General features: G+C 62.0%; 2 protein-coding genes across 2 annotated transcripts in view; one reads left to right on the plus strand and one right to left on the minus strand.

The window, feature by feature from the left end:
- Positions 1-12850, plus strand: part of NPHS1 (NPHS1 adhesion molecule, nephrin) — a 38164-nt gene extending 25314 nt beyond the window's left edge. Inside the window, 11 exon segments of the mRNA XM_072848175.1 lie at positions 1211-1351; positions 2822-2962; positions 4118-4239; positions 6255-6432; positions 7374-7533; positions 8306-8571; positions 9358-9469; positions 11636-11799; positions 12294-12548; positions 12659-12719; positions 12799-12850. Of these exon segments, the coding sequence (XP_072704276.1) occupies positions 1211-1351; positions 2822-2962; positions 4118-4239; positions 6255-6432; positions 7374-7533; positions 8306-8571; positions 9358-9469; positions 11636-11799; positions 12294-12548; positions 12659-12719; positions 12799-12802 (1604 nt within the window). The 3' untranslated portion in view covers positions 12803-12850.
- Positions 12851-14053: 1203 nt separating this feature from the next.
- Positions 14054-26074, minus strand: NFKBID (NFKB inhibitor delta). Its single transcript, XM_072848176.1, is given in 9 exon segments — positions 14054-14110; positions 15846-15915; positions 15917-16008; positions 18079-18192; positions 18322-18485; positions 19270-19321; positions 20738-20884; positions 24396-24501; positions 25875-26074. Coding segments are annotated over 9 exon segments (942 nt in total). The 5' UTR covers positions 26015-26074.
- Between the last annotated feature and the right edge of the window lie 1765 nt (positions 26075-27839).

The following is a 27839-nucleotide window of genomic DNA, read 5'->3' on the forward strand; positions in this document are numbered from 1 at the left end:
CAGGGGGTGACTGGGAGGCACTGGGTGGTGCTGAGGGTTACTGGTGGTTACTGGAAGGGCACTGGTGGTTACTGGGAGGCACTGGGGGTGACTGGAAGGCACTGGGGGTTACTGGTGATTACTGGGGGGGCACTGAAAGGGCACTGGGGGTTTCTGGGTGGCACTGGGGGTTACTGGTGGTTACTGGAAGGGCACTGAAAGGGCACTGGGGGTTACTGGGAGGCACTGGGAGGGCTCTGTGGGGTTCCAGGGGTGACGGGGAGGCACGGGGAGGGCTCTGTGGGGTTACTGGGAGGTACTGAGGGTTACTGGGAGGTGCTGAGGGTTACTGGTGGTTACTGGAAGGGCACTGGTGGTTACTGGGAGGCACTGGGGGTGACTGGGAGGCACTGGGGTTACTGGTGGTTACTGGGAGGGCACTGAAAGGGCACTGGGGGTGACTGGGAGGCACTGGGAGGGCTCTGTGGGGTTACTGGGGGTGACTGGGAGGCACTGGGGGTTACTGGTGATTACTGGGAGGGCACTGGTGGTTACTGGAAGGGCACTGGGGGTGACTGGGAGGCTCTGGGGTTACTGGTGGTTACTGGGAGGGCACTGAAAGGGCACTGGGGGTTACTGGGAGGCACTGGGAGGGCTCTGTGGGGTTCCAGGGGGTGACTGGGAGGCACTGGGAGGGCTCTGTGGGGTTACTGGGAGGTACTGAGGGTTACTGGGAGGTGCTGAGGGTTACTGGTGGTTACTGGGAGGGCACTGGTGGTTACTGGAAGGGCACTGGGGATTACTGGGAGGCACTGGGGGTTACTGGTGGTTACTGGGAGGGCACTGAAAGGGCACTGGGGGTTACTGGGAGGCACTGGGGGTGACTGGGAGGCACTGGGAGTTACTGGTGGTTACTGGAAGGGCACTGAAAGGGCACTGGGGGTTACTGGGAGGCACTGGGAGGGCTCTGTGGGGTTGCAGGGGGTGACTGGGAGGCACTGGGAGGGCTCTGTGGGGTTACTGGGAGGTACTGAGGGTTACTGGGAGGTGCTGAGGGTTACTGGTGGTTACTGGGAGGGCACTGGTGGTTACTGGAAGGGCACTGGGGATTACTGGGAGGCACTGGGGGTTACTGGTGGTTACTGGGAGGGCACTGAAAGGGCACTGGGGGTTACTGGGAGGCACTGGGAGGGCTCTGTGGGATTCCAGGGGGTGACTGGGAGCCCCCCAGATCCCCCCCAGTTCGTGGCCGCTGAGGGGACGCTGGTGGTGGCCCGGGAGCACGGGGGGGTGCAGTTGCCCCTCGCCGTCCTCGCCCACCCCCCCGTGGAGAGCTGCGCCTGGAGCCTGGCCGGCCGCTCCCTCCTGCCCGGTGCGTACTGGGAGCACTGGGAGCACTGGGAGCAGTGGGAGGGGGAGCTGGGGGGGGGGCCACTGGGAGACTCTGTGGGAAGGGAGCTGGAGGCGTTATGGAGGCGCTGGGAGGCACTGGGAGGCACTGGGAGGGGATTGGGAGGCGCTGGGAGGGGATTGGAAGGCGCTGGGAGGCACTGGGAGGTACTGGGAGGGGGCTATGGTGTTACTGGGAGGCACTGGGAAGGGATTGGGAGGCGCTGGGAGGCACTGGGAGGTACTGGGAAGGGATCTGGAGGCACTGGGGGGTGTTGGGAGGGGGCTATGGAGTTACTGGGAGGCACTGGAATTGCTGGGAGGCACTGGGAGGGGGCTATGGGGTTACTGGGAGCACTGGGAGCACTGGGAGGGGGAGCTGGGGGTGCGGGGGGCACTGGGAGACTCTGTGGGAGGGGAGCTGGAGGCGTTATGGAGGCGCTGGGAGGCACTGGGAGGCACTGGGAGGGGATTGGGAGGCGCTGGGAGGGGATTGGGAGGCGCTGGGAGGCACTGGGAGACACTGGGAGGGGATTAGGAGGCGCTGGGAGGGGATTGGGAGGCGCTGGGAGGCACTGGGAGGCACTGGGAGGGGATTAGGAGGCGCTGGGAGGGGATTGGGAGGCACTGGGAGGCACTGGGAGGCACTGGGAAGGCACTCCGGAGTTACTGGGAGTACTGGGGGGGTTCTATGGGGTTACTGGGAGCACTGGGAGGGCACTGGAAGGGACTATGGGGTTACTACTGACTATAGGGTTACTGGGAGCACTGGGGGTTCTATGAGGTTACTGGGAGTACTGGGAGGCACTGGGAAGGACTCTGGGGTTACTGGGAGCACTGGGAGGTACTGGGAGGGGGCTATGGTGTTACTGGGAGGCACTGGGAAGGGATTGGGAGGCGCTGGGAGGCACTGGGAGGGCACTGGGAAGGGACTCTGGGGTTACTGGGAGCACTGGGAGGCACTGGGAAGGGACTTCAGAGTTACTGGGAGCACTGGGAGGCACTGGGATGCACTGGGAAGGCACTCCGGAGTTACTGGGAGTACTGGGGGGGGTTCTATGGGGTTACTGGGAGCACTGGGAGGGCACTGGGAAGGGACTCTGGGGTTACTGGGAGCACTGGGAAGGGACTCTGGGGTTACTGGGAGCACTGGGGGGGTTCTATGAGGTTACTGGGAGCACTGGGAGGCACTGGGAAGGGAGTATGGGGTTACTGGGAGCACTGGGAGCACTGGGAGTTACTGGGAAGGGACTCTGGGTTTACTGGGAGCACTGGGAGTTACTGGGAAGGGACTCTGGGGTTACTGGGAGCACTGGGAGGGCACTGGGAAGGGACTCTGGGGTTACTGGGAGCACTGGGAGGGCTCAGTGCCCCCCCCGCAGACTCCAGTGGTCGTGGGGGGAGGGGGGGGGGTCCCTGACCCCTGACCCCTGACCCCTGCCCCGCCCCCCAGAGGGCTCCCCCCGGCACCGGCTGGCGGCGGGCGGGGCCTTGGCCATCGCCAACGTCACCCGCGGGGACGCCGGCACCTACGGGGTGCGGTGCCGCAACGCCGAGGGCGCCGCCAGCACCCACCTGCAGCTGCGCGTCCACTGTCAGCCCCCGCGGGACCTATGGCACCTACGGCACCCCATAGCACCCCATAGCACCCTATGGCGCCCTACGGCACCCCATAGCACCCCACAGCACCCTATGGCACCCCATAGTAGCCTATGGAACCCCATAGCACCCTATGGCACCCTATAGCACCCTATGGCACCCCACAGCACCCTATAGCACCCCATAGTAGCCTATGGAACCCCATAGCACCCCATAGCACCCTATAGCACCCTACGGCACCCCATAGCACCCCACAGCACCCTATAGCACCCCGTAGTAGCCTATGGAACCCCATAGCACCCTATAGCACCCTACGGCACCCCATAGCACCCCACAGCACCCTATGGCACCCCATAGTAGCCTATGGAACCCCATAGCACCCCATAGCACCCTATGGCACCCTATAGCACCCTATGGCACCCTACGGCACCCCACAGCACCCTATAGCACCCTACGGCACCCCATAGTAGCCTATGGAACCCCATAGCACCCCATAGCACCCTATAGCACCCTACGGCACCCCATAGTAGCCTATGGAACCCCATAGCACCCCATAGCACCCTATAGCACCCTATGGCACCCCATAGTAGCCTATGGAACCCCATAGCACCCTATGGCACCCTATGGCGCCCTACGGCACCCCATAGCACCCTATGGCACCCTACGGCACCCCATAGCACCCTATAGCACCCTATGGCACCCTACGGCACCCCACAGCACCCTATAGCACCCCATAGCACCCCATAGTAGCCTATGGAACCCCATAGCACCCCATAGCACCCCATAGCACCCTATGGCACCCTATAGCACCCCACAGCACCCTATGGCACCCCATAGTAGCCTATGGAACCCCATAGCACCCCATAGCATCCCATAGCACCCTATAGCACCCTATGGCACCCTACAGCACCCCACGGCACCCTAAAGCACCCCATAGTAGCCTATGGAACCCCATAGCACCCTATGGCACCCTATGGCACCCTATAGCACCCCACAGCACCCCATAGCACCCTGTAGCACCCCACAGCACCCTATAACCCCACGCCATCCCCCTGCCTGTCCCTTCCTGCCCTTGACCTTTGACCTCTAACCCCTACCCGCCCCACCCCCCACCCCAGCCCCCCCTGACCTCTGACCCTTGACCCCCCAGACCCCCCGGCCATCGTGCGGGTGCCCGACCCCGTGGTGGTGGACGAGGGCGGCGCCGCGGAGCTGCTGTGCCAGGCCGAGGGCAGCCCCCTGCCCCCCGGGAGCCTGCGCTGGGGCCGCCTGGTCGGGGACACGGGACGCGGGGGGACACGGGGGCGTGGGGGACATGGGGGGACATGGGGACATTGGGGGGGTGGGGGGCATTGGGGACATGGGGACATGGGGGCGTTGGGGACATGGGGACATGGGGATGTGGGGCGTGGGGACATGGGGGACATGGGGACATTGGGGGTGGGGGCGTGGGGACGTGGGGGACATGGGGGACATGGGGACATGGGGGCGTTGGGGACATGGGGGACATGGGGACATGGGGGGACACGGGGACATGGGGCGTGGGGGACACGGGGACATGGGGCGTGGGGGACGTGGGGGACATGGGGACGTGGGGGACACGGGGACATGGGGCGTGGGGGACGTGGGGGACATGGGGACGTGGGGCGTGGGGGACATGGGGGACATGGGGACATTGGGGGTGGGGGCATTGGGGGACATGGGGACATTGGGGGACATGGGGACATGGGGACATTGGGGGGTGGGGGCATTGGGGGACATGGGGACGTGGGGGGACGCAGGGGGACACAGGGCTGTGGGGACGTGGGGGGACATGGGGACATTGGGGGGTGGGGGACATGGGAGCGTGGGGGATGTGGGGGACATGGGGACATTGGGGGGTGGGGGCATTGGGGGACATGGGGACATTGGGGGGACATGGGGACATTGGGGGGTGGGGGCGTGGGGGACATGGGGGACATGGGGACATGGGGACATTGGGGAGTGGGGGCATTGGGGGACATGGGGACGTGGGGGACATGGGGACATTGGGGGGTGGGGGCATTGGGGGACATGGGGACATTGGGGGGACATGGGGACATTGGGGGGTGGGGGCGTGGGGACGTGGGGGACATGGGGACATTGGGGGACATGGGGACACGGGGGCGTGGGGGGACACGGGAGCATGGGGGACATGGGGAAGTGGGGGCACACAGGGACATGGGGGACACGGGGACGTGGGGGACATTGGGGACATGGGGGCATTGGGGGACACGGGGACGTGGGGGACAGGGGGACATTGGGGGACAGGGGGACATTGGGGAGATGGGGGAGATGGGGACACGGGGACGTTGGGGGACACGGGGACATTGGGGGGTGGGGGCATTGGGGACATGGGGGCTATGTGGGGACATGGGGGACACTGGGAGTGTGGGGGGACATGGGGACAGGGGGACGTGGGGGGACGTGGGTCATCGAGGACATGGGGGGACACGGTGGCATGGGGACATGAGGGGACGATGAAGGGACATGGGAGACATTGGAGGGCACGGGGACATGGGGGGACATCAAGGACATGGGGGACATTTGGGGACATGGGGGAACTTGGGGACACGGGGGACCTTGGGGACACAGGGGGGACAATTGGGGACATGGGGGGACATCAAGGACATGGGGGACATTTGGGACATGGGGGACCTTGGGGACATGGGGGAGGATTGGGGACATGGGGGATGTGAAGGGAGATGGGGGGACATCAAGGACATGGGGGACGCTGGGGACACGGGGGACCTTGGGGACACGGGGGGACAATTGGGGACATGGGGGACATCAAGGACATGGGGGACATTTGGGACATGGGGGACGTTGGGGACACGGGGGGGATTGGGGACATGGGGGACGTGAAGGGAGATGGGGGACATCAAGGACATGGAGGACCTTGGGACATGGGGGACGTTGGGGACACGGGGGGGATTGGGGACATGGGGGGACGTGACGGGAGATGGGGGGGACATCAAGGACATGGGGGACGCTGGGGACACGGGGGGACCTTGGGGACACAGGGGGGACAATTGGGGACATGGAGGGACATCAAGGACATGGAGGACATTTGGGACATGGGGGACGTTGGGGACATGGGGGGATTGGGGACATGGGGGGACGTGACGGGAGATGGGGGGACATCAAGGACATGAGGACATTTGGGACATGGGGGGACGTTGGGGACACGGGGGACGTTGGGGACACGGGGGGGCGGCTTGGGGACACGGGGGAGGTGGCGGGGGGTGACGGCGTCCCTGTCCCCGCAGGCGGAGGAGGGGGCGGTGGCAGAGGGGCTCCCCGGGGAGCTGCAGCCCGAGGGGGGGCTCCCCGTGGGGCGCCTCTGGGTGCGGGGGGCACGGCGGGAGCTGGGGGGACCCTACGAGTGCCTGGTGGACACCGGGGTGCCACCCCCCGCCCGTGCCATCGTCCGCCTCGTCGTCCGCTGTGGGTCCCGCCCGGGGGACGAGGGGGACGGGGACAAGGGGACACCCAATGGGGGACAGGGAATGGGGGGTGGGGGGACACAGCTCATGGGAGGCCACCTAATTGGGGACATCGATTGGGGAGCACCTGATGGAGGACGTCCGTGGGGGGCCACCAATAGGGGACATCAAAGGGGGGGGCACCCAAGGGGGGACACCCAATGGGGGACGTCCATGAGGGGACACCCAATGGGGGACACCCAACAGGGGACATCAATGAGGGGACACCAACAGGGGACATCCATGAGGGGACACCCACCAGGGGACATCCATGAGGGGACACCCAAGAGGGGACATCCATGGGAGGGGCCACCCAATGGGGGCCACCCAATGGGGGACATCCATGGGCGGGGACACCCAATGGGGGACACCCAACAGGGGACATCAATGAGGGGACACCCAATGGGGGCCACCCACCAGGGGACGTCCATGAGGGGACACCCAATGGGGGCCACCCACCAGGGGACGTCCATGAGGGGACAGCCAAGGGGGGACACCCATGGGGGGGGCCACCCAAGGGGGGGCCACCCAATGAGGGACATCCATGAGGGGACACCCAATGGGGGCCACCCACCAGGGGACGTCCATGAGGGGACACCCAATGGGGGACATCCATGGGCGGGGCCTCCCAAGGGGGGGCCACCCAATGGGGGCCGTCCATGAGGGGCTACCCAATGAGGGCCACCCAAGGAGGGAACAACCAATGGGGGGGACACTAGGGAGAGGGGAGACAGCCAATGGGGGGCACCCAATGGGGGGGGGACACCCAACGGGGGGGACAATCATGGGGACACCGAGGCCAGGGGGGACCCTTGGGGACACAGGGGTAGGGTGGGGCTGAACCCCGGGGGGCCAATCCCGGCCCTGAGACCCTTCCCCCCCCCCCCTCCCCCCTCCCCCAAGATGGCCCCGAGCTGGAGGCGGAGTCGGAGGCGGAGCCAGTGCCGGTGCTGGTGCCGGATAGGGCGGACACGGCGCAGCTGCGGTGCCGCGCCCAGGGCGTGCCCGGGGTGCAGCTGCGCTGGGAGCACCAGGGCCGCCCCCTGCGCCCCGAGGAGGCCAGGTACCCTGACTGGGCCAGGCTGGGCCTAACTGGGCCAAGCCGGGGCCAACTGGGCCCAATCGGAGCCAACCAGGGCCAATTGGAGCCAACCGGGCCTAACTGGGCCCAACCAGACCCAACTGGGCCCAATCGGAGCCAACTGGGCCTAACCAGGGCCAATTGGAGCCAACCGGGCCTAACTAGGTCCAACCAGACCCAACCGGGGCCAATTGGGCCCAATCGGAGCCAACTGGGCCCAACCAGACCCAACTGGGCCCAACCAGGGCCAACAGGACCCAATTGGAGCCAACCAGGCCCAACTGGGCCCAACCAGACCAAACTGGGGCCAGCTGGGCCCAATCGGAGCCAACTGGGCCCAACCGGGCCCAATCAGAGCCAAGCAAGCCCAACCAGGCCTAACTGGGCCCAACCAGACCCAACTGGGCCCAATCAGGGCCAACAGGGCCCAATTGGAGCCAACCGGGGCCAACTGGGCCCAACTGGGGCCAATTGGGCGACCCCACCCCAGTCCCAGTTCCACCCCAGTTCCGGTTCCACCCCACCCCAGTCCCAGTTCTCCCCATCCCAGTCCCAGTTCCACCCCACCCCAGTCCCAGTTCCACCCCAGTCCCATTTCCACCCCACCCCAGTCCCAGTTCCACCCCATCCCAGTCCCACCCCATCCCAATCCCAGTTCCGCCCCTGTCCCATTTCCACCCCGCTCCCAGTTCCGCCCCAGTCCCAGTCCCGCCCCATCCCAGTTCCCCCCCAACTGGTTCCAGTTCTCCCCCAGGTTCCAGGAGCACCAGTGGCGCGAGGGTCCCTGGACCAGCAGCCTCCTCACCGTCACCAACATCACCCTGGATCGGGCCCGCCTCCGCCACCAGTACCACCGCTCCAACTGGGACCAGTATAAGAACCCACACCGCCACCAGTACCAGAACTGGGACCAGGACCTAAACTGGGATCGGGACCAGAACCGGACCCTCGGCACCTTCGTCTGCATCGCCCAGAACCCGCTGGGCACCGTCCGGCGTCGCCTCCAGCTCCGGCTCGCCGGTACCGGCACTGGGAGGCCTTACTGGTTTCGGGGTGTTCATACTGGTATCAGGGAGTAGCTGGTACTGGGTGGCAGGTATCGGTACTGGGAGGAGTATCTCGTACCAGTATGGCGGGGGTATTTGGTACTGGGGGGGTTACTGGAAGCGGGGTGCGGTGGTACCAGTGCGGAGGGGGTGGCTCGGCTTGGTAATGGGAGGAACTGGGATGAGACTGGAGGGCACTGGGAGGGCCTTCAGGGCACTGGGAGGATTTTGGAGGGGTGCTGGGAGGGATATTGGGAGCACTGGGAGGCACTGGGAGGGTATTGAGGGCACTGGGGGGACACTGGGGAGATTTTGGGGGATACTGGGAGGGATATTGGGAGCGCTGGGAGAATCCAGTGGGGCACTGGGAGGCACTGGGAGGATATTGGGGGTACTGGGGGGACACTGGGAGGATTTTGGGGGGTACTGGGAGGGATATTGGGAGTGCTGGGAGAATCCAGTGGGGCACTGGGAGGGGACTGGGGGGACACTGGGGACACTGGGTGGATTTTGGGGGTTACTGGGAGGGATATTGGGAGCACTGGGAGGGTACTGGGAGGCACTGGGAGGGACTGGGGGGACGCTGGGGACACTGGGAGGATTTGGGGGGGCACTGGGAAGGACATTGGGAGCACTGGGAGAATCCAGTGGGGCACTGGGAGGGTACTGGGAGGCACTGGGAGGGTACTGGGAGGCACTGGAAGGGGATGGGGGTCCCAGTGGCACATGGGGCCCCCCTCGATCCCCCCCCCCCCCCCAGACCGCCCGGACCCCCCTCGAGATCTGCGGGTGTCAGGGGTCACCCCCACCTCCCTCAGCCTCGCCTGGACCCCCAGCTTCGATGGGGGGCTGCCCCAGAGCTTCCTCGTCAGGTAAGGGGGGGAGCACCCCAAAACCCCCATGGGCACCCCTAAAAATCCATGGGTACCCCCCAAAAAACCATGGGGAAGCCCCCAAACCCCTTGGAACCCCTCCAAAGCCTGCTAGGATCCAGAAAGGCTCATGAGATCCCACCATGGGACCCCAAAAGCCTCATGGAGACCCCAAAACACCCATGGGAGACCCCAAAATTCCTTGGGTCCCCCCCAAAAAAACCATGAGGAACCCTCAAAACTTCATGGAGATGCCAAAACACCCATGGGAGACCCCAAAATTCCTTAGGACACCCCCAAAAAAACCATGAGGAACCCTCAAAACTTCATGGAGATGCCAAAACACCCATGGGAGACCCCAAAATTCCTTAGGACACCCCCAAAAAAACCATGAGGAACCCTCAAAACCTCAAGGAGGCCCCAAAATTCCCTTTGGAGCCCCCCAAAACACCCATGAAGACCCCAAAAAACCTCATGGAGACCCCAAAACACCCATGGGAGACCCCAAAATTCCTTGGGTCCCCCCCAAAAAACCATGAGGAAACCTCAAAACTTCATGGAGATGCCAAAACACCCATGGGAGACCCCAAAATTCCTTGGGTCCCCCCCAAAAAAACCATGAGGAACCCTCAAAACCTCAAGGAGGCCCCAAAATTCCCTTTGGAGCCCCCCAAAACACCCATGAAGACCCCAAAAAACCTCATGGAGACCCCAAAACACCCATGGGAGACCCCAAAATTCCTTGGGTCCCCCCCAAAAAACCATGAGGAAACCTCAAAACTTCATGGAGATGCCAAAACACCCATGGGAGACCCCAAAATTCCTTGGGTCCCCCCAAAAAAACCATGAGGAAACCTCAAAACTTCATGGAGACCCCAAAATTCCATTTGGAGCCCCCCAAAACACCCATGAAGACCCCAAAAAACCTCATGGAGACCCCAAAACACCCATGGGAGACCCCAAAATTCCTTGGGTCCCCCCCAAAAAAAACATGAGGAACCCTCAAAACTTCATGGAGAAGATAAAACACCCATGGGAGACCCCAAAATTCCTTAGGACACCCCCAAAAAAACCATGAGGAACCCTCAAAACCTCAAGGAGGCCCCAAAATTCCCTTTGGAGCCCCCCAAAACACCCATGAAGACCCCAAAAAACCTCATGGAGACCTCAAAACACCCATGGGAGACCCCAAAATTCCTTGGGTCCCCCCAAAAAAACCCATGAGGAACCCTCAAAACTTCATGGAGATGCCAAAACACCCATGGGAGACCCCAAAATTCCTTGGGTCCCCCCCAAAAAAACCATGAGGAACCCTCAAAACCTCAAGGAGGACCCAAAATTCCCTTTGGAGCCCCCCAAAACACCCATGAAGACCCCAAAAAACCTCATGGAGACCCCAAAACACCCATGGGAGACCCCAAAATTCCTTGGGTCCCCCCCAAAAAAACCATGAGGAACCCTCAAAACTTCATGGAGAAGATAAAACACCCATGGGAGACCCCAAAATTCCTTAGGACACCCCCAAAAAAACCATGAGGAACCCTCAAAACCTCAAGGAGACCCCAAAATTCCCTTTGGAGCCCCCCAAAACCCCCAAAACCCCATGAAGACCCCAAAAAACCTAATTGAGACCCCCAAAACCCATAGGAGCCCCCCAAAATCCCTTGGGTCCCCCCAAATCCCATGAGGACCCCCAAAACCTCATGGAGCCCCCCAAAACCGCTTGTGTCCCCCAAAACCCCTGAGGAACCCACCAAAACCTTACGGAGACCCCCGAATTCTCCTTGGGACCCCCAAAAGTCTCCAGGGACCACCTCGGGTCACCCAAAAGCAATGGGGACCCCAATCCCCCCCAGGGGGACCCCAAAAATCCTTTGGGACCCCCAGAAACCCCGTGTGGGGGCCCCCAAATCCCAGACAGAACCCCACAGCCCCACTTCCGGCCCCCATGGGTGTTCTGCCCCACTTCCGGTCCGGTCAGCCATCATTTCCGGTCCTCCTCAGAGTCCCAACCACACTTCCGGGTCCTCCACCTCACGCCACCTCCATTTCCGGTCTCCCAGGGAGGCTTTCATGGAAGTTCCGGTGACGTCCAGCCCGTTTCCGGCTGGGTTCTTGCCCACTTCCGGTCAGCCCCCCTCACTTCCGGTCTTCCCTTCCCCCCAGCGCGAGGGGCCCCGGCGCCCCGCCCCCTCCCGCCTCCCTTCTCGTGCCCGGCCCCACCCTGACGCTGGGGGGGCTCCGCCCCGCCACGCCCTATGACGTCACTGTGCAGGCGCGCAACTCCCGCGGCGATAGCGAGGCCGCCGTCATCAGAGCCGTCACTTCCGGTAAGAGAGAAAGAGGGGCCGGAAGCGGGTGGGGCGACCGGAAATGAGTTCAAACGGGAAACGCGGCTGAGGTGGAAGCGGAAATGGCGGGAGGGACCGGAAGTGACCCGGAAATGCATATGCAGACCGGAAGAGGATGTTGGGGTGTGGAGCAGGACCGGAAGTTGCACCGGAAATGCTCCGATCCGGAGGTGGTCTGGCTTTGGGGGTGGGGGGGGTGACATCTCACCCGGAAGTGGGTGGGAACCGGAAATAGTCTGTCGCGGAACCGGAAATTGGGTGTCTGACCGGAAGTGGGCACATCCTGGCTATGAGCAGGCTCTAGAGGTGGGAGCGGGACCGGAAGTAGAATCAAGAAACGGAAGTGGGGGGGCGCCAGGGCCGGAAATGGCCCTGAAGCGGGCCAGGCCATGTGTGGGCGGGACCCGGAAGTGAAGGCCGAGGGCGGGGTGAGAACCGGAAGTGACCCTGGATGCCCGTGTGCCCTCCCTCAGAGCTGCCCGACGATTCGCTGCCGGCGGCGGGGGAGGAGCCGGCGCCTCTCCCATCAGGCTTTGCGGTGCCCCCCGCCCTTGTGGGGGGGCTCAGCGCCCTGGGGGGGTTCCTGCTCCTTGGCAACGCCGCCCTGTGGGGGGCGCTCTTCTGGAGACGTCATATCCGGGGGGACCCGGGCTTCCGGGGGGACGTCCGGGCCAAGGGGGTCCCCGAACGACTACGGCCCGGCGACCGTCGCACCCGAGAGCGTGGAGGTGAGGGGGGGGGAGGGAAGGGAAGGGGGGAGGGGAAGTGAAGGGGGAGGGGGGCACCCAGACCTCTGGGTGTCCCCCCCGGGGTCTCAAAGATGTCCCCCCTCCCCAAGCTGAGCTCTACGGGGTCATGGGCGACCCCCAGCGACCCCCTGCCGTGGGAGCCCGCCGTGGGTGAGTATTGGGGAGGGGGGGGTGTCCCCTCTGCCCCTCCCCCACACTCACCCCTCCCCCTTCCTCCGCTGTCACCCAGGTGACTTCCACCCCTACGAGGACGTGGCCGAGTGGGGGGCTACGAGGAGGTGATGGGGGGTCCCCGGATGCCTGGGTCCCCCTAAGGGTGGGGGAGGGTCCTCTGAGGGTGGGGGAGGGTCCCCAAATGCCTGGGTCACCTGAGGTTATGGGGGGGGGGGGGTCTCTGGATGCCGGGGTCCCTTGAGCTTGGGGGGTCCCCTGAGGTTATGGGGGTGGGGGGTCCCCGGAAGCCTGGGTCCCCTGAGGATTTTGGGGGTGGGGGTGGGGGTCCCCGGATGCCTGGGCCCCTCCTCACCCCTCCCCTCCCCCAGGTGGCCCCCGCATCCTCGCGTCACCCTCCAGGGGAGCTGGTCTGAGGGGGGCGGTGAGACCACGCCCCCAACAAAACCCCGCCCCCAACAAGCCACGCCCTCAACACAAGCCCCACCCCTAATAAACCCCGCCCCTTCGGAGGGGGAGGAGCTTACCTGGGTCTGTGTGTTAAGGGGGGGGGGGGCTTCCCAGATTCCTCGGTGCCTTTTGGGGGATCCCCCCCCCCAAATGACGCTGCTCACATCAGCCAATCAACAAGGTTTATTTCGGGGGAGGGGGACACGCCCGCCCCCCGCCCCCTCCTTTTCCAGTCCAAACCAGTTTCCCCCCAGTTCAGGGTCTCCCACCCCATTTTGGGGCAAAATCCCCCCATTTTGAGGCTCATCCTTCCCCCAATTTGGGGTCCCTCCTCCGGCCCCCCCCAATTTGGGGGGCACCACGTTCATCATCCCCCTCCCCCCCACCCCCCAAATTAATGAAACCTTGGGGGGGGGAGGGGTATTTCGGGAGGGGCGGAGCTACACAGTAGCCCCACCCCCCCGGGTCACTCTTAAAGGGGCAGCGCCCCTAAAGGGGGGAGGGGAAAAAAGGGGGGGGCGGGGCCCGCACCCCTTTTTTTTTTACCCCCCCCCCCCCAAAAACCAATGTGGTTCAGAGACTCATTTCCCGGAAATGGGGGGGTGGGGGTGAGGGTGGGGGCGGAGCCCTTCTGTGAAGCTCCGCCCCCCCTCCACCCCCTAAATTCAGCGATTTCATGGAAATCAAGAAAAATTAATTTGGGGGGGAGGGGCCCGGATGTCGGGGTCCCTCCAGGAGTGGGGATGTTTTGGGGTACCCCCAATATGGGGTGTCCCTAGAAAGGGGAGGGAGCATCCCCCCCCCCGTCCACCCCTCTGATGTCATCTCCATGAGGCCCCACCCCTCTGACGTCACTTCTGCCCCTAGGAGGTGGGGGAGGGGCGGCGGGCGCCGCGGCGGCTCTTGAGGAGGAGGCGGAGCTGTGGGGGAGGAGGGGGCGGTCAAGGGGGTCCCCCAAATTTTGGGGTTCACCCCCAAATCCTGCTGGGTGACGGCAAAGTTTGGGGGTGTCTAAAAATTCTGGGGGTTCGAACCCGAAATCCTGCGGTTTCACCCCAAAAACGTGGGGGGGAGACCCCAAAATATTGGGGGGGTGCAAAGAACTGGGGGGGTTGACCCAATTTTGGGGTGCAATGGGGCTATTTTGGGGCACAGCAGCAGGATTTTGGGGTGCAGCAGCAGGATTTGGGGTGCCAGGGTCGATTTTGGGGTGCAACGGGGCTATTTTGGGGCATAAAAGCAGCATTTTGGGGTGCAGAAGCAGGATTTTGGGGCGCAGATGCAGGTTTTTGGGGTGCAGCAGCGGGATTTTGGGGTGCAACAACAGGATTTTGGGGTGCAGCTGCAGGATTTTGGGGTGCAGCAGCGGGATTTGGGGGTGCCAGGGTCGATTTTGGGTGCAACGGGGCTATTTTGGGGCATAAAAGCAGCGTTTTGGGGCGCAGAAGCAGGATTTTGGGGCGCAGATGCAGGTTTTTGGGGCATAGCAGCAGGATTTTGGGGTGCAGCAGCGGGATTTGGGGTGCAGGGTCGATTTTGGGGTACAATGGGGCTATTTTGGGGTGCAGCAGCAGGATTTTGGGGGTGCAGCAGCGGGATTTTGGGTGCCAGGGTCGATTTTGGGGTGCAATGGGGCTATTTTGGGGCATAAAAGCAGCGTTTTGGGGCGCGGAAGCAGGATTTTGGGGGCGCAGATGCAGGTTTTTGGGGCGCAGCAGCGGGATTTTGGGGGTGCAGCAGCGGGATTTGGGGGTGCAGGGTCGATTTTGGGGTGCAATGGGGCTATTTTGGGACACAGAATCGGGATTTCGGGTGGGATGATTTTGGGGTGCAGCTGCAGGATTTTGGGGTGCAGCAGCGGGATTTGGGGTTCCAGGGTCGTTTTTGGGGTGCAACGGGGCTATTTTGGGGCATAAAAGCAGCGTTTTGGGGCGCAGAAGCAGGATTTTGGGGCGCAGATGCAGGTTTTTGGGGCGCAGCAGCGGGATTTTGGGGTGCAACAACAGGATTTTGGGGTGCAGCTGCAGGATTTTGGGGGTGCAGCAGCGGGATTTGGGGGTGCCAGGGTCGATTTTGGGGTGCAACGGGGATATTTTGGAGCATAAAAGCAGCGTTTTGGGGCACAGCAGCAGGATTTTGGGGTGCAGCAGCGGGATTTGGGGGTGCAGGGTCGATTTTGGGGTACAATGGGGCTATTTTGGGGTGCAGCAGCAGGATTTTGGGGGTGCAGCAGCGGGATTTGGGGTGCCAGGGTCGATTTTGGGGTGCAACGGGGCTATTTTGGGGCATAAAAGCAGCGTTTTGGGGCGCGGAAGCAGGATTTTGGGGCGCAGAAGCAGGTTTTGGGCGCAGCAGCGGGATTTTGGGGTGCAGCAGCGAGATTTGGGGGTGCCAGGGTCGATTTTGGGGTGCAATGGGGCTATTTTGGGGCACAGCTGCAGGATTTTGGGGTGCAGCAGCGGGATTTGGGGTGCCAGGGTCGATTTTGGGGTGCAACGGGGCTATTTTGGGGCATAAAAGCAGCATTTTGGGGCACGGAAGCAGGATTTTGGGGGCGCAGATGCAGGTTTTTGGGCGCAGCAGCGGGATTTTGGGGGTGCAGCAGCGGGATTTTGGGGGCGGGGGTGTGGATTGGGGGGGCTCCGGGGGTCGCACCTGCTCTCCGGGGGGCCCGGGGGGCAGCAGGCCGTGGGGCAGATCGTGCTCCAGGTTGCGGGCGCCGGGTCGGCCCCCAGGCCAGGAGGAGCCGGACGAGGGGTTCCTGGCTCGGGCCCCCCGGCAGCGCCGCCGCCATGTGCAGGGGGGTGTTGCCGTGGGCCTGGGGGGGGACGGGGGACATGAGGTGGGGGTGAGGGGACCCACCTGCCCCATAGATACCTCCGAGCCCCATAGATGCCCCATAAGTACCTCCAAACCCCATAGATGCCCCATAGGGACCTCAAAATAGGCCTAGAGAGCTCCCCATAGATCCACCATAGGCACCTTCAACCCCCCCTAGATCGACCAGGGGTACCCCAAAACCCCACAGAGACCCATAGAGCCCCATAGATGCCCCATAGGGACCTCCCACCCCCCATAAGTACCTCCAAACCCCATAGATGCCCCATAGGGACCTCAAAATAGGCATAGAGAGCTCCCCCTAGATCCACCATAGGCACCTTCTACCCCCCTAGATCGACCAGGGTACCCCAAAACCCCACAGAGACCCATAGAGCCCCATAGATGCCCCATAGATCCCACCTCACCCCACAACTCTCCCATAAGTACCTCCAAACCCCATAGATGCCCCATAGGGACCTCAAAATAGGCATAGAGAGCTCCCCATAGATCCACCATAGGCACCTTCAACCCCCCCTAGATCCATCATGGACACCCCAAAACCCCACGGAGACCCATAGAGCCCCATAGATGCCCCATAGATCCCACCTCACCCCACAACTCTCCCATAAGTACCTCCAAACCCCATAGATGCCCCATAGGGACCTCAAAATAGGCCTAGAGAGCTCCCCATAGAGCCACCATGGGCACCTCCAAACCCCCTAGATCCATCATGGACACCCCAAAACCCCACGGAGACCCATAGAGCCCCATAGATCCCACCCCACAACTCTCCCATAGACACCTCCAACTCCCCATAGATCCACCATAGGCCCCCAAAGTCCACCTAGGGACCCATAGGTGCCCTATAGAGCCCCACAGACACCTCCAAACCCCTAGCTCCCCAAAGACCCCTATAGAACCCCCTAGACCCCCTAATTCCCCATAGGGCCCCATAGGTCACCCCCAAGCCCCATAGGTGCCCCAAAGACACCTCCAACCCCCCTTAGATCCACCACGGACCCCCAAAGCCCCCTAGCTCCCCAAAGACCCCTATAGAACCCCCTAGACCCCATAATTCCCCCATAGGGCCCCATAGGTCACCCCCAAGCCCCATAGGTGCCCCAAAGACACCTCCAACCCCCCTTAGATCCACCACGGACCCCCAAAGCCCCCCTAGCTCCCCAAAGACCCCTATAGAACCCCTAGACCCCTAATTCCCCATAGGCCCCATAGGTCACCCCCAAGCCCCATAGCTCCCCCAAAGACACCTCCAACTCCCCATAGATCCACCATAGGCCCCCAAAGTCCACCTAGGGACCCATAGGTGCCCTATAGAGCCCCACAGACACCTCCAAACCCCATAGCTCCCCAAAGACCCCCCATAGAACCCCCTAGACCCCATAATTCCCCCATAGGGCCCCATAGGTCACCCCCAAGCCCCATAGGTGCCCCAAAGACACCTCCAACCCCCTAGATCCACCACGGACCCCCAAAGCCCCCTAGCTCCCCAAAGACCCCTATAGAACCCCTAGACCCCTAATTCCCCATAGGGCCCCATAGGTCACCCCAAGCCCCATAGGTGCCCCAAAGACACCTCCAACCCCCTTAGATCCACCACGGACCCCCAAAGCCCCCTAGCTCCCCAAAGACCCCTATAGAACCCCTAGACCCCTAATTCCCCATAGGGCCCCATAGGTCACCCCCAAGCCCCATAGGTGCCCCAAAGACACCTCCAACCCCCTTAGATCCACCACGGACGCCCCAAAGCCCCCTCAGCTCCCCAAAGACCCCTATAGAACCCCTAGACCCCTAATTCCCCCATAGGGCCCCATAGGTCACCCCCAAGCCCCATAGCTGCCCCAAAGACACCTCCAACTCCCCATAGATCCACCATAGGCCCCCAAAGTCCACCTAGGGACCCATAGGTGCCCTATAGAGCCCCACAGACACCTCCAAACCCCATAGCTCCCCAAAGACCCCCCATAGAACCCCTAGACCCCTAATTCCCCCATAGGGCCCCATAGGTCACCCCCCAAGCCCCATAGGTGCCCCATAAGTGCCTCGTTACCTTCATGTTGACGAGGCGAGGGGCCACCCCGGGTTGACGGAGGAGGAGGTGGGTCAAGGCCAGGTTCCCCCCCCTCACGGCCAAGTGCAGCACGGTCTGGCTGCTCTTCATGTCCTGCGGGGGGAACCCCGGCTTCAAGGGGGGGTCCCCCACCCCATCGACCCCCCCCGAGGGACCCAGGCTTCAAGGGGGGGTCCCCCCACCCCATCGACCCCCCCCCGAGGGACCCAGACATCCGGGTACCTGGCTGCCGCAGTCGGCCCCCATACGCAGCAGCAACTCGACGCAGAGGAGCCGTTCTTGGGGGGTCGAATTTGGGGGACCCCCCCCGGACACCCCCCCGGGGTTACCACCCGCACGCAGTGAGGCATTATGGGATAGGACGGCACAGTGCAGAGGGGTCTGGCCTGGAAGGGGGGAGGGGGAGAGACAAAATGGGGGGGTGTCAGCATGGGAAACACCCCACCCCCCAAAATAGGGTCCCCTGAAATTGGGGACCCTCCCAGGGACACCCCCTGAAGTACAGCCCCCCCAATTTAAGCCCCCACCCAGGACCCCCAATTGGGGAACCACACCCCCACAAATAGGGACACCCCCAAAATGGGGACCCCCCACCACCAGAGCTGCCCCAAAATGGGGATCGCCCCGGACTCCCCCAAAGCAGGGACCCCAAGACCCCCCCCCAAATTTGGGACCCCTGAACTGGGACGCCCTGCCGGGGACCCCCAAACCAGGGACCCCAAGACCCCCCCATGGAACCCCCAAGACTCCCCCCAAAATTGGGGACCCCTCAACTGGGACCCCCCAGGAACCCCCCAAACCAGGGACCCCCAAGACCCCCCCCAAATTGGGGACCCCTCAACTGGGACCCCCAGGAACCCCCCCAAACCAGGGACCCCCAAGACTCCCCCAAATTGGGGACCCCTCAACTGGGACCCTCCCCAGGAACCCCCCAAACCAGGGACCCCAAGACCCCCCCAAATGGGGGACCCCTCAACTGGGACCCCCCAGGGAGCCCCCCAAAACCAGGGACCCCCAAATTTGGGATCCCTCAATTGAGACCCCCTTAGGCCCAACCCCCAAATTTGGGACTCCCCAAGACCCCTCCCCAATACCCCACCCCATGGACCCCCCAAAACCAGGACCCCCCCGACCCCCCTCTCCCACCCTGGGCCCCCCAAATTTTCTGACCTTCGAAGTTTCTGGCCTCCACGTTCACGGGGACCCCCGATGACATCACGGCCTGGAAAGGGGGGGGGGAGGGGTGAGCACCCGGACCCCTGGGTCCCCATGAGGGGTTTTGGGGTCCCTCCCAGACACCTGGGTCCCGGGGGGGGTCCCTCGTGGACATTTGGGTCCCCACGGGGGGTTTTGGGGTCCCACCCGGATGCCTGGGTCCCCATGGTGGGTTTTGGGGTGCCACCCGGACCCCTGGGTTCCCACGGGGGGTTTTGGGGTCACTCATGGACACCTGCGTCCCTTTTGGGAGGGTTTTGGGGTCCCTCCCGGACCCCTGGGTCCCTATGGGGGTTTTCGGGTGCCACCCGGACCCTTGGGTCCCCAGGGGGTGTTGGGGTCCCTTATGGAGCCTGGGTCCCCATGGGGGCTTTTGGGGTCCCTCCCGGACCCCTGTATCCCCACGGGGGGGTTTTGGGGTGCCACCCGGATCCATGTGTCCCCGTGGTCGGTTTTGGGGTCCCTCATGGACCCCTGGGTCCCCATGGGGGGTTTTGGGGTCCATTATGGAGCCTGGGTCCCTGTGGGGGGTTTTGGGGTCCCTCATGGACCCCTGGGTCCCCACGGGGGGGTTTTGGGGTCCCTCATGGACACCTGGGTCCCTATGGGGGATTTTGGGGTCCCTCCCGGACCCCTGGGTCCCTATGGGGGGTTTTGGGGTGCCACCCGGACCCTTGGGTCCCCAGGGGGTGTTGGGGTCCCTTATGGAGCCTGGGTCCCTGTGGGGGTTTTGGGGTGCCATCTGGACCCTTGGGTCCCCACGGGGGGGTTTTGGGGTGCCACCCGGACCCTTGGGTCCCCATGGGGGGTTTTGGGGTCCCTCATGGACCCCTGGGTCCCCATGGGGGGTTTTGGGGTCCATTATGGAGCCTGGGTCCCTATGGGGGTTTTTGGGGTCCCTCATGGACCCCTGGGTCCCTATGGGGAGTTTTGGGGTCCCTCATGGACCCCTGGGTCCCTGTGGGGGGTTTTGGGGTCCCACCCGGACCCCTGTGTCCCCACGGGGGGGTTTTGGGGTCCCTCATGGACACCTGGGTCCCTATGGGGGATTTTGGGGTCCCACCCGGACCCCTGGGTCCCCATGCTGGGTTTTGGGGTCCCTCATGGACCCCTGGGTCCCTATGGTGGGTTTTGGGGTCCCACCCGGACCCCTGGGTCCCCACGGGGGGGTTTTGGGGTCCCTTATGGAGCCTGGGTCCCTATGGGGGTTTTTGGGGTCCCTCATGGACCCCTGGGTCCCTGTGGGGGGTTTTGGGGTTCCACCTGGACCCCTGGGTCCCCACGGGCGGGTTTTGGGGTCCCTTATGGAGCCTGGGTCCCTGTGGGGGGTTTTGGGGTCCCTCATGGACCCCTGGGTCCCTATGGTGGGTTTTGGGGTGCCACCCGGACCCCTGGGTCCCCAGGGGGGGTGTTGGGGTCCCACCTGGAGGACGCGGGGGAGGCCGTAGGTGGCGGCGAGGTGCAGCGCGGTGCGGCCCCGGTGGTCGGCGGCGTCGGGGTCGGCCCCGAGGGTCAGGAGGTCCCCGACCACCCCCGGAGCCGCCGCCGCCGCCGCCACCAGCAGCGGGGTGTGGGGGGGAAGGGCAGGGGTCAGAGGTCACCCCGCACCCCCAGACCCCTGATCCCCCCGGTCATGCCCCGTTATTACCCCGTTGTACCCCGTTATTACCCCGTTATTACACTGTTATTACCCCATAAACCCGTTATTACACCGTTATTACACCGTTATTACACCGTTATTACCCCATAAACCCGTTGTTACCCCGTTATTACACCGTTATTACCCCGTTATTACCCCATAAACCCGTTATTACCTCGTTATTACCCCGTTGTACCCCGTTATTACCCCATAAACCCGTCATTACCTCATAGACCCGTTGTTACCCCGTTATTACCTCGTTATTACCCCGTTGTACCCCGTTATTGCCCCATAAACCCGTCATTACCCCATAGACCCGTTATTACCTCACTGTTCCCCGTTATTACACCGTTATTACACCGTTATTACCCCATAAACCCGTTATTACACCGTTATTACACCGTTATTACACCGTTATTACCCCATAAACCCGTTGTTACCCCGTTATTACCCCGTTGTACCCCGTTATTGCCCCATAAACCCGTCATTACCCCATAGACCCGTTATTACCTCACTGTTCCCCCCTTATTACCCCGTTATTACCCCGTTATTACCCCATAAACCCGTTATTACACCGTTATTACACCGTTATTACACCGTTATTACCCCATAAACCCGTTGTTACCCCGTTATTACTCCGTTGTACCCCGTTATTGCCCCATAAACCCGTCATTACCCCATAGACCCGTTATTACCCCACTGTTCCCCCGTTATTACACCGTTATTACACCGTTATTACCCCATAAACCCGTTGTTACCCCGTTATTACCCGTTGTACCCGTTATTACCCCATAAACCCGTTGTTACCCCGTTATTACCCCGTTGTACCCGTTATTACCCCATAAACCCGTTGTTACCCGTTATTACCCCGTTGTACCCCGTTATTACCCGTTATTACACTGTTATTACCCCATAAACCGTTATTACCCCGTTATTACACCGTTATTACCCCATAAACCCGTTGTTACCCCGTTATTACTCCGTTATTATCCCGTTGTACCCCGTTATTGCCCCATAAACCCGTCATTACCCCATAGACCCGTTATTACACCACTGTTCCCCGTTATTACCCGTTATTACCCGTTATTACCCCATAAACCCGTTGTTACCCGTTATTACCCCGTTATTACCCCGTTATTACCCCGTTGTACCCCGTTATTACCCCAGAACCCCATGATCACCCCTTATCACCCCATTATTACCCCGTTCACCCCACAACCCCTTATTACCCCGTTATTACCCTGTTATTACCCCATTACTACCACCAGAACCCCATTATCACCCCCTATCACCCACTTATCACCCCGTTATTACCCCGTTATTACCCGTTCACCCCACAACCCCCTTATTACCCCTTATCACCCCGTTATTATCCTGTTCACCCCCACAACCCCGTTATTACCCCGTTATTACCCCTTATTACCCTGTTATTACCCCGTTATTACCCCAGAACCCCATTATCACCCCTTATCACCCCGTTATCACCCCGTTATTACCCGTTCACCCCCACAACCCGTTATTACCCCATTATCACCCCTTATTACCCTGTTATTACCCCGTTATTACCCCCAGAACCCCATGATCACCCCCTTACCACCCCGTTTACCCCGTTATTACCCCGTTATTACCCCATTGTTACCCCTTATCACCCCGTTATTACCCCGTTCACCCCCACAACCCCGTTATTACCCCCTTATTACCCTGTTATTACCCCATTACTACCCCCAGAACCCCATTTTTACCCACTTATCACCCCTTATCACCCCGTTATTCCCCGTTCACCCCCACAACCCCGTTATCACCCCCTTATTACCCTGTTATTACCCCGTTATTACCCCCAGAACCCCTTATCACCCCGTTATCACCCCGTTATTACCCCGTTCACCCCACAACCCCTTATTACCCTGTTATTACCCCGTTATTACCCCCAGAACCCCATGATCACCCCCTTACCACCCCTTATCACCCCGTTATTACCCTGTTCACCCCCACAACCCCGTTATTACCCCCTTATTACCCTGTTATTACCCCGTTATTACCCCCAGAACCCCCTTACCACCCCGTTATTACCCCGTTATTACCCCGTTATTACCCCGTTCACCCCCACAACCCCGTTATTACCCCGTTATTACCCTGTTATTACCCCGTTATTACCCCTGAACCCCCTTGTTACCCCCTTATCACCCCGTTATTACCCCGTTCACCCCCACAACCCCGTTATTACCCCCTTATTACCCTGTTATTACCCCATTACTACCCCCAGAACCCCATTTTTACCCACTTATCACCCCCTTATCACCCCGTTATTACCCCGTTATTACCCCGTTCACCCCCACAACCCCGTTATCACCCCGTTATTACCCCGTTCACCCCCACAACCCCTTATTACCCCCTTATTACCCCGTTCTACCCCGTTATTACCCCCGAACCCCATGATCACCCCCTTATCACCCACTTATCACCCCGTTATTACCCCGTTCACCCCCACAACCCCGTTATTACCCCCTTATTACCCTGTTATTACCCCGTTATTACCCCCAGAACCCCCTTACCACCCCGTTATTACCCTGTTATTACCCCGTTCACCCCACAACCCCGTTATTACCCCTTATTACCCCGTTATTACCCCCAGAACCCCATGATCACCCCCTTATCACTGCCTTATCACCCCGTTATTACCCCGTTATTACCCCGTTCACCCCCACACCCCCTTATTACCCTGTTATTACCCCGTTATTACCCCCCCGAACCCCATTATCACTGCCTTATCACCCCGTTATTACCCCGTTATTACCCCCGTTATTACCCCGTTCACCCCCACAACCCCGTTATTACCCCGTTATTACCCTGTTATTACCCGTTATTACCCCCTGAACCCCCTTGTTACCCCTTATCACCCCGTTATTACCCCGTTCACTCCCACAACCCCGTTATCACCCCCTTATTACCCTGTTATTACCCCCGTTATTACCCCCAGAGCCCCCTTACCACCCCGTTATTACCCTGTTATTACCCCGTTCACCCCCACAACCCCCTTATTACCCCCTTATTACCCCGTTATTACCCCGAACCCCATTATCACCCCCTTATCACCCCCTTATCACCCCGTTATTACCCCGTTCACCCCCACAACCCCGTTATTACCCCCTTATTACCCTGTTATTACCCCGTTATTACCCCAGAACCCCCTTACCACCCCGTTATTACCCTGTTATTACCCCGTTCACCCCCACAACCCCCTTATTACCCCCTTATTACCCCCTGAACCCCATGATCACCCCCTTATCACCCCGTTATTCCCCGTTCACCCCCACAACCCCGTTATCACCCCCTTATTACCCTGTTATTACCCCGTTATTACCCCCGAACCCCATGATCACCCCCTTATCACCCCGTTATCACCCCTTATCACCCCCTTATCACCCCCTCCCCACCCCCTTACCTTCCCACGGTGCTCGCGCAGCTCCAACTGCCCCAACACCTTGAAGGCCTCAGCGGCCGCCCGGGCCGGGGCCCGCAGCCCCCCCGCACACAGCACGTGCAGCAGCCTGGGGAGGGGGTTGGGGGTCAGGGGACCCCAACCCCACCCCCAGGTAACCCCGCACCCATAACTACCCCCCCCCCAGGACTTGTAAGCCCGTTTCTTGCCCCATTGACCCCTCCCATCACCACTTACCCCCTTGACTTCCCGTCACCCTTATTGCCCCACATCTCTTGCCCCACATCTCTTGCCCCACATCTCTTGCCCCGTTGACCCCCGTTGACCCCGTTGACCCCCGTTGACCCCGTTGACCCCTCGTTCACCCCATTGACCCCCGTTAACCCCATTGACCCCCATTGACCCTCTTGATCCCCCGTGGCCTCCATTGAACCCTCATGGCCCCTCTTGCCCCACATCCTGCCCCCTTGACCCCTTTGACCACCCCATGGGCCCCATAGACCCCCCATGGACCCTTTTGCCCTCACCTCTTGCCCCCTTGACCCCTATTGGTCTCCCATTGACCCTGTTGACCCCTAAGACCCCTATAGACCCCCCCATGGGCCCTCTTGCCCCCACCTCTTGCTCCATTGACCCCATTGTCCCCCCCATTGACTCTCCTTGACCCCTATAGACCCCCATGGGCCCTATTGCCCCCATATCTTGCCCCATTGACCCCATTGTCCCCCCCATTGACTCTCCATGACCCCAAGACCCCTATAGACCCCTCTTGCCCCCACCTCTTGACCCCTATTGATCTCCCATTGACCCTGTTGACCCCAAGACCCCTATAGACCCCCCCCATGGGCCCTCTTGCCCCCACCTCTTGCCCCATTGACCCCATTGTCCCCCCATTGACTCTCCTTGACCCCTATAGACCCCCATGGGCCCTATTGCCCCCATATCTTGCCCCATTGACCCCATTGTCCCCCCATTGACTCTCCATGACCCCAAGACCCCTATAGACCCCCCCCATGGGCCCTCTTGCCCCCACTTCTTGCCCCCTTGACCCCATTGATCTCCCATTGACCCTGTTGACCCCCAAGACCCCTATAGACCCCCCCATGGGCCCTCTTGCCCCCACTTCTTGCCCCTTGACCCCATTGATCTCCCATTGACCCTGTTGACCCCCAAGACCCCTATAGACCCCTCCATAGGCCCTATTTCCCCACCTCTTGCCCCCTTGACCCCTATTGATCTCCCATTGACCCTGTTGACCCCCAAGACCCCTATAGACCCCCCATGGGCCCTCTTGCCCCCACCTCTTGCCCCCTTGACCCCCATTGATCTCCCATTGACCCTGTTGACCCCCAAGACCCCTATAGACCCCTCCATAGGCCCTATTTCCCCCCACCCTTCTTGCCCTATTGACCCCCATTGATCCTATTGACCCTCCCATCGCCCCCATGCCCCCCCCCCCCCCCCAGGTTGTCCCCAACTCACGTGTCACCCTCCTCGTCCTGCTGCAGGAGCTCCCGGGGGTCCATGGCATGGACGGCGGCGCGGGCAGCTGCCAGCTCCCCGGGGTCAGGCTCGGGGTCAGGCTCGGGGTCAGGGGTCATCCCCCCCAGGGTGCCCCCCATGTCCCCCCCCGATACCAGTGGCTGGGGCCAGGCAGGGACTGGGGGAGCAAAAGGGGCTGCGGCCTGGGGGGATACTGGGGTCAGAGGTCAAGGGGTGGGGTGCCATGACCCCTATTACCCCCCCATTGCTCCAGTTGCCCCCATATCCTGCCCTATTGACCCCCATTGACCCCATTGACCCCCACTGACCCCCCATTGACCCCCAAAGCCCCTAGTGCCCTCCATATTCTGCCCCATCGCCCCATTGCCCCCCATTGACCCCATTGAACCCCATTGCCCCCCATTGACCCCATTGACCCCCATGGACCCCAAAGTCCCACGTGCCCCCATATTCTGCCCCATCGCCCCCATTGCCTCCATTGACCCCCATCGCCCCATTGACCCCACTGAACCCTTTGACCCCCAAAGCCCCTAGTGCCCCCATATCCTGCCCCATTGCCCCCATTGCCCCCCACTGCCCCCATTGACCCCATTGCCCCCCATTGACCCCAAAGCCCCTAGTGCCCCCATATCCTGCCCCATTGCCCCCCATTGACCCCATTGCCTCCATTGACCCCCTTGACCCCCATTGACCCCATTGACTTACTGCCCCCATTGACCCCACTGATCCCCTTTGACCCCCAAAGCCCTAGTGCCCCCCATTGCCCCATTGACCCCCATTGACCCCATTGATCCCTTTGACCCCCAAAGCCCCTAGTGCCCCCATATCCTGCCCCATTGACCCCATTGCCCCGCATTGACCCCATTGCCCCTCCATTGCCCCCCATTGCCTCCATTGACCCCCTTGACCCCGTTGACCGCCCATTGACCCCGTTGACCCCTCCCTGACCCCCATTGACCCCAGTTGTTCCCCCCAGGTCCCCGCTCACCTGGCCGCCCCCAGGTTGGGGGCTCCTCCCCCATAGGCCCCCCCCGGGCCGCTGTGGGGGACAGGGGGGGCCCCGCAGGGGTTGGGGGGCACCAAGGGGGGGCCGGGCCAGGGGGCAGGGGGGGATGGGACGGGGCCACCTGGGGGGAGATGGGGTGAGGGGAGGGACATTGGGGACATTGGGGACAGGGGGATGTGGGGGACACTGGGGACAGGGGGACCGGGGAGGGACAGGAGGGACATGGGGGACATGGGGGACATGGGGGACATTGGGACGGGGGCCTGGGGACATTGGGGACATGGGGGACATTGGGAACGGGGGGGGGACATGGGGGACATGGGGGATGGGGCGGGACATGGGGACATGAGGGACATGGGGGACATGGGGGACATTGGGGACGGGGGGATGTGGGGGACACTGGGGACATGGGGGGACATTGGGGACGGGGGGGACATGGGGGACACGAGGACATGGGGGATGTGGGGACATGGGGGACATTGGGGGGATGTGGGGGACACTGGGGACATGGGGGACCTCAGGGACATGGGGGATGTGGGGACATTGGGGACATGGGGGGGACCTCAGGGACATTGGGGACATGGGGGATGTGGGGACACTGGGGACATGGGGGCACAGGGGACGTGGGGAGACCTGGGGACATTGGGGATGGGGGGGGACATGGGGGACATGGGGGACATGAGGGACATGGGGGATGTGGGGGACATTGGGGACGGGGGACGTGGGGGACACTGGGGACATGGGGGGACCTCAGGGACATTGGGGACATGGGGGATGTGGGGGACATGGGGGACATTGGGGATGTGGGGACATGGGGGACATTGGGGATGGGGGGATGTGGGGGACACTGGGGACATGGGGGGACCTCAGGGACATTGGGGACATGGGGGATGTGGGGACATGGGGGGACATTGGGGACATGAGGGGACATGGGGGAT

The sequence above is a fragment of the Ciconia boyciana genome, chromosome 30 (assembly GCF_034638445.1).
Source record: "Ciconia boyciana chromosome 30, ASM3463844v1, whole genome shotgun sequence".
Taxonomy (NCBI): Eukaryota; Metazoa; Chordata; class Aves; order Ciconiiformes; family Ciconiidae; genus Ciconia; species Ciconia boyciana.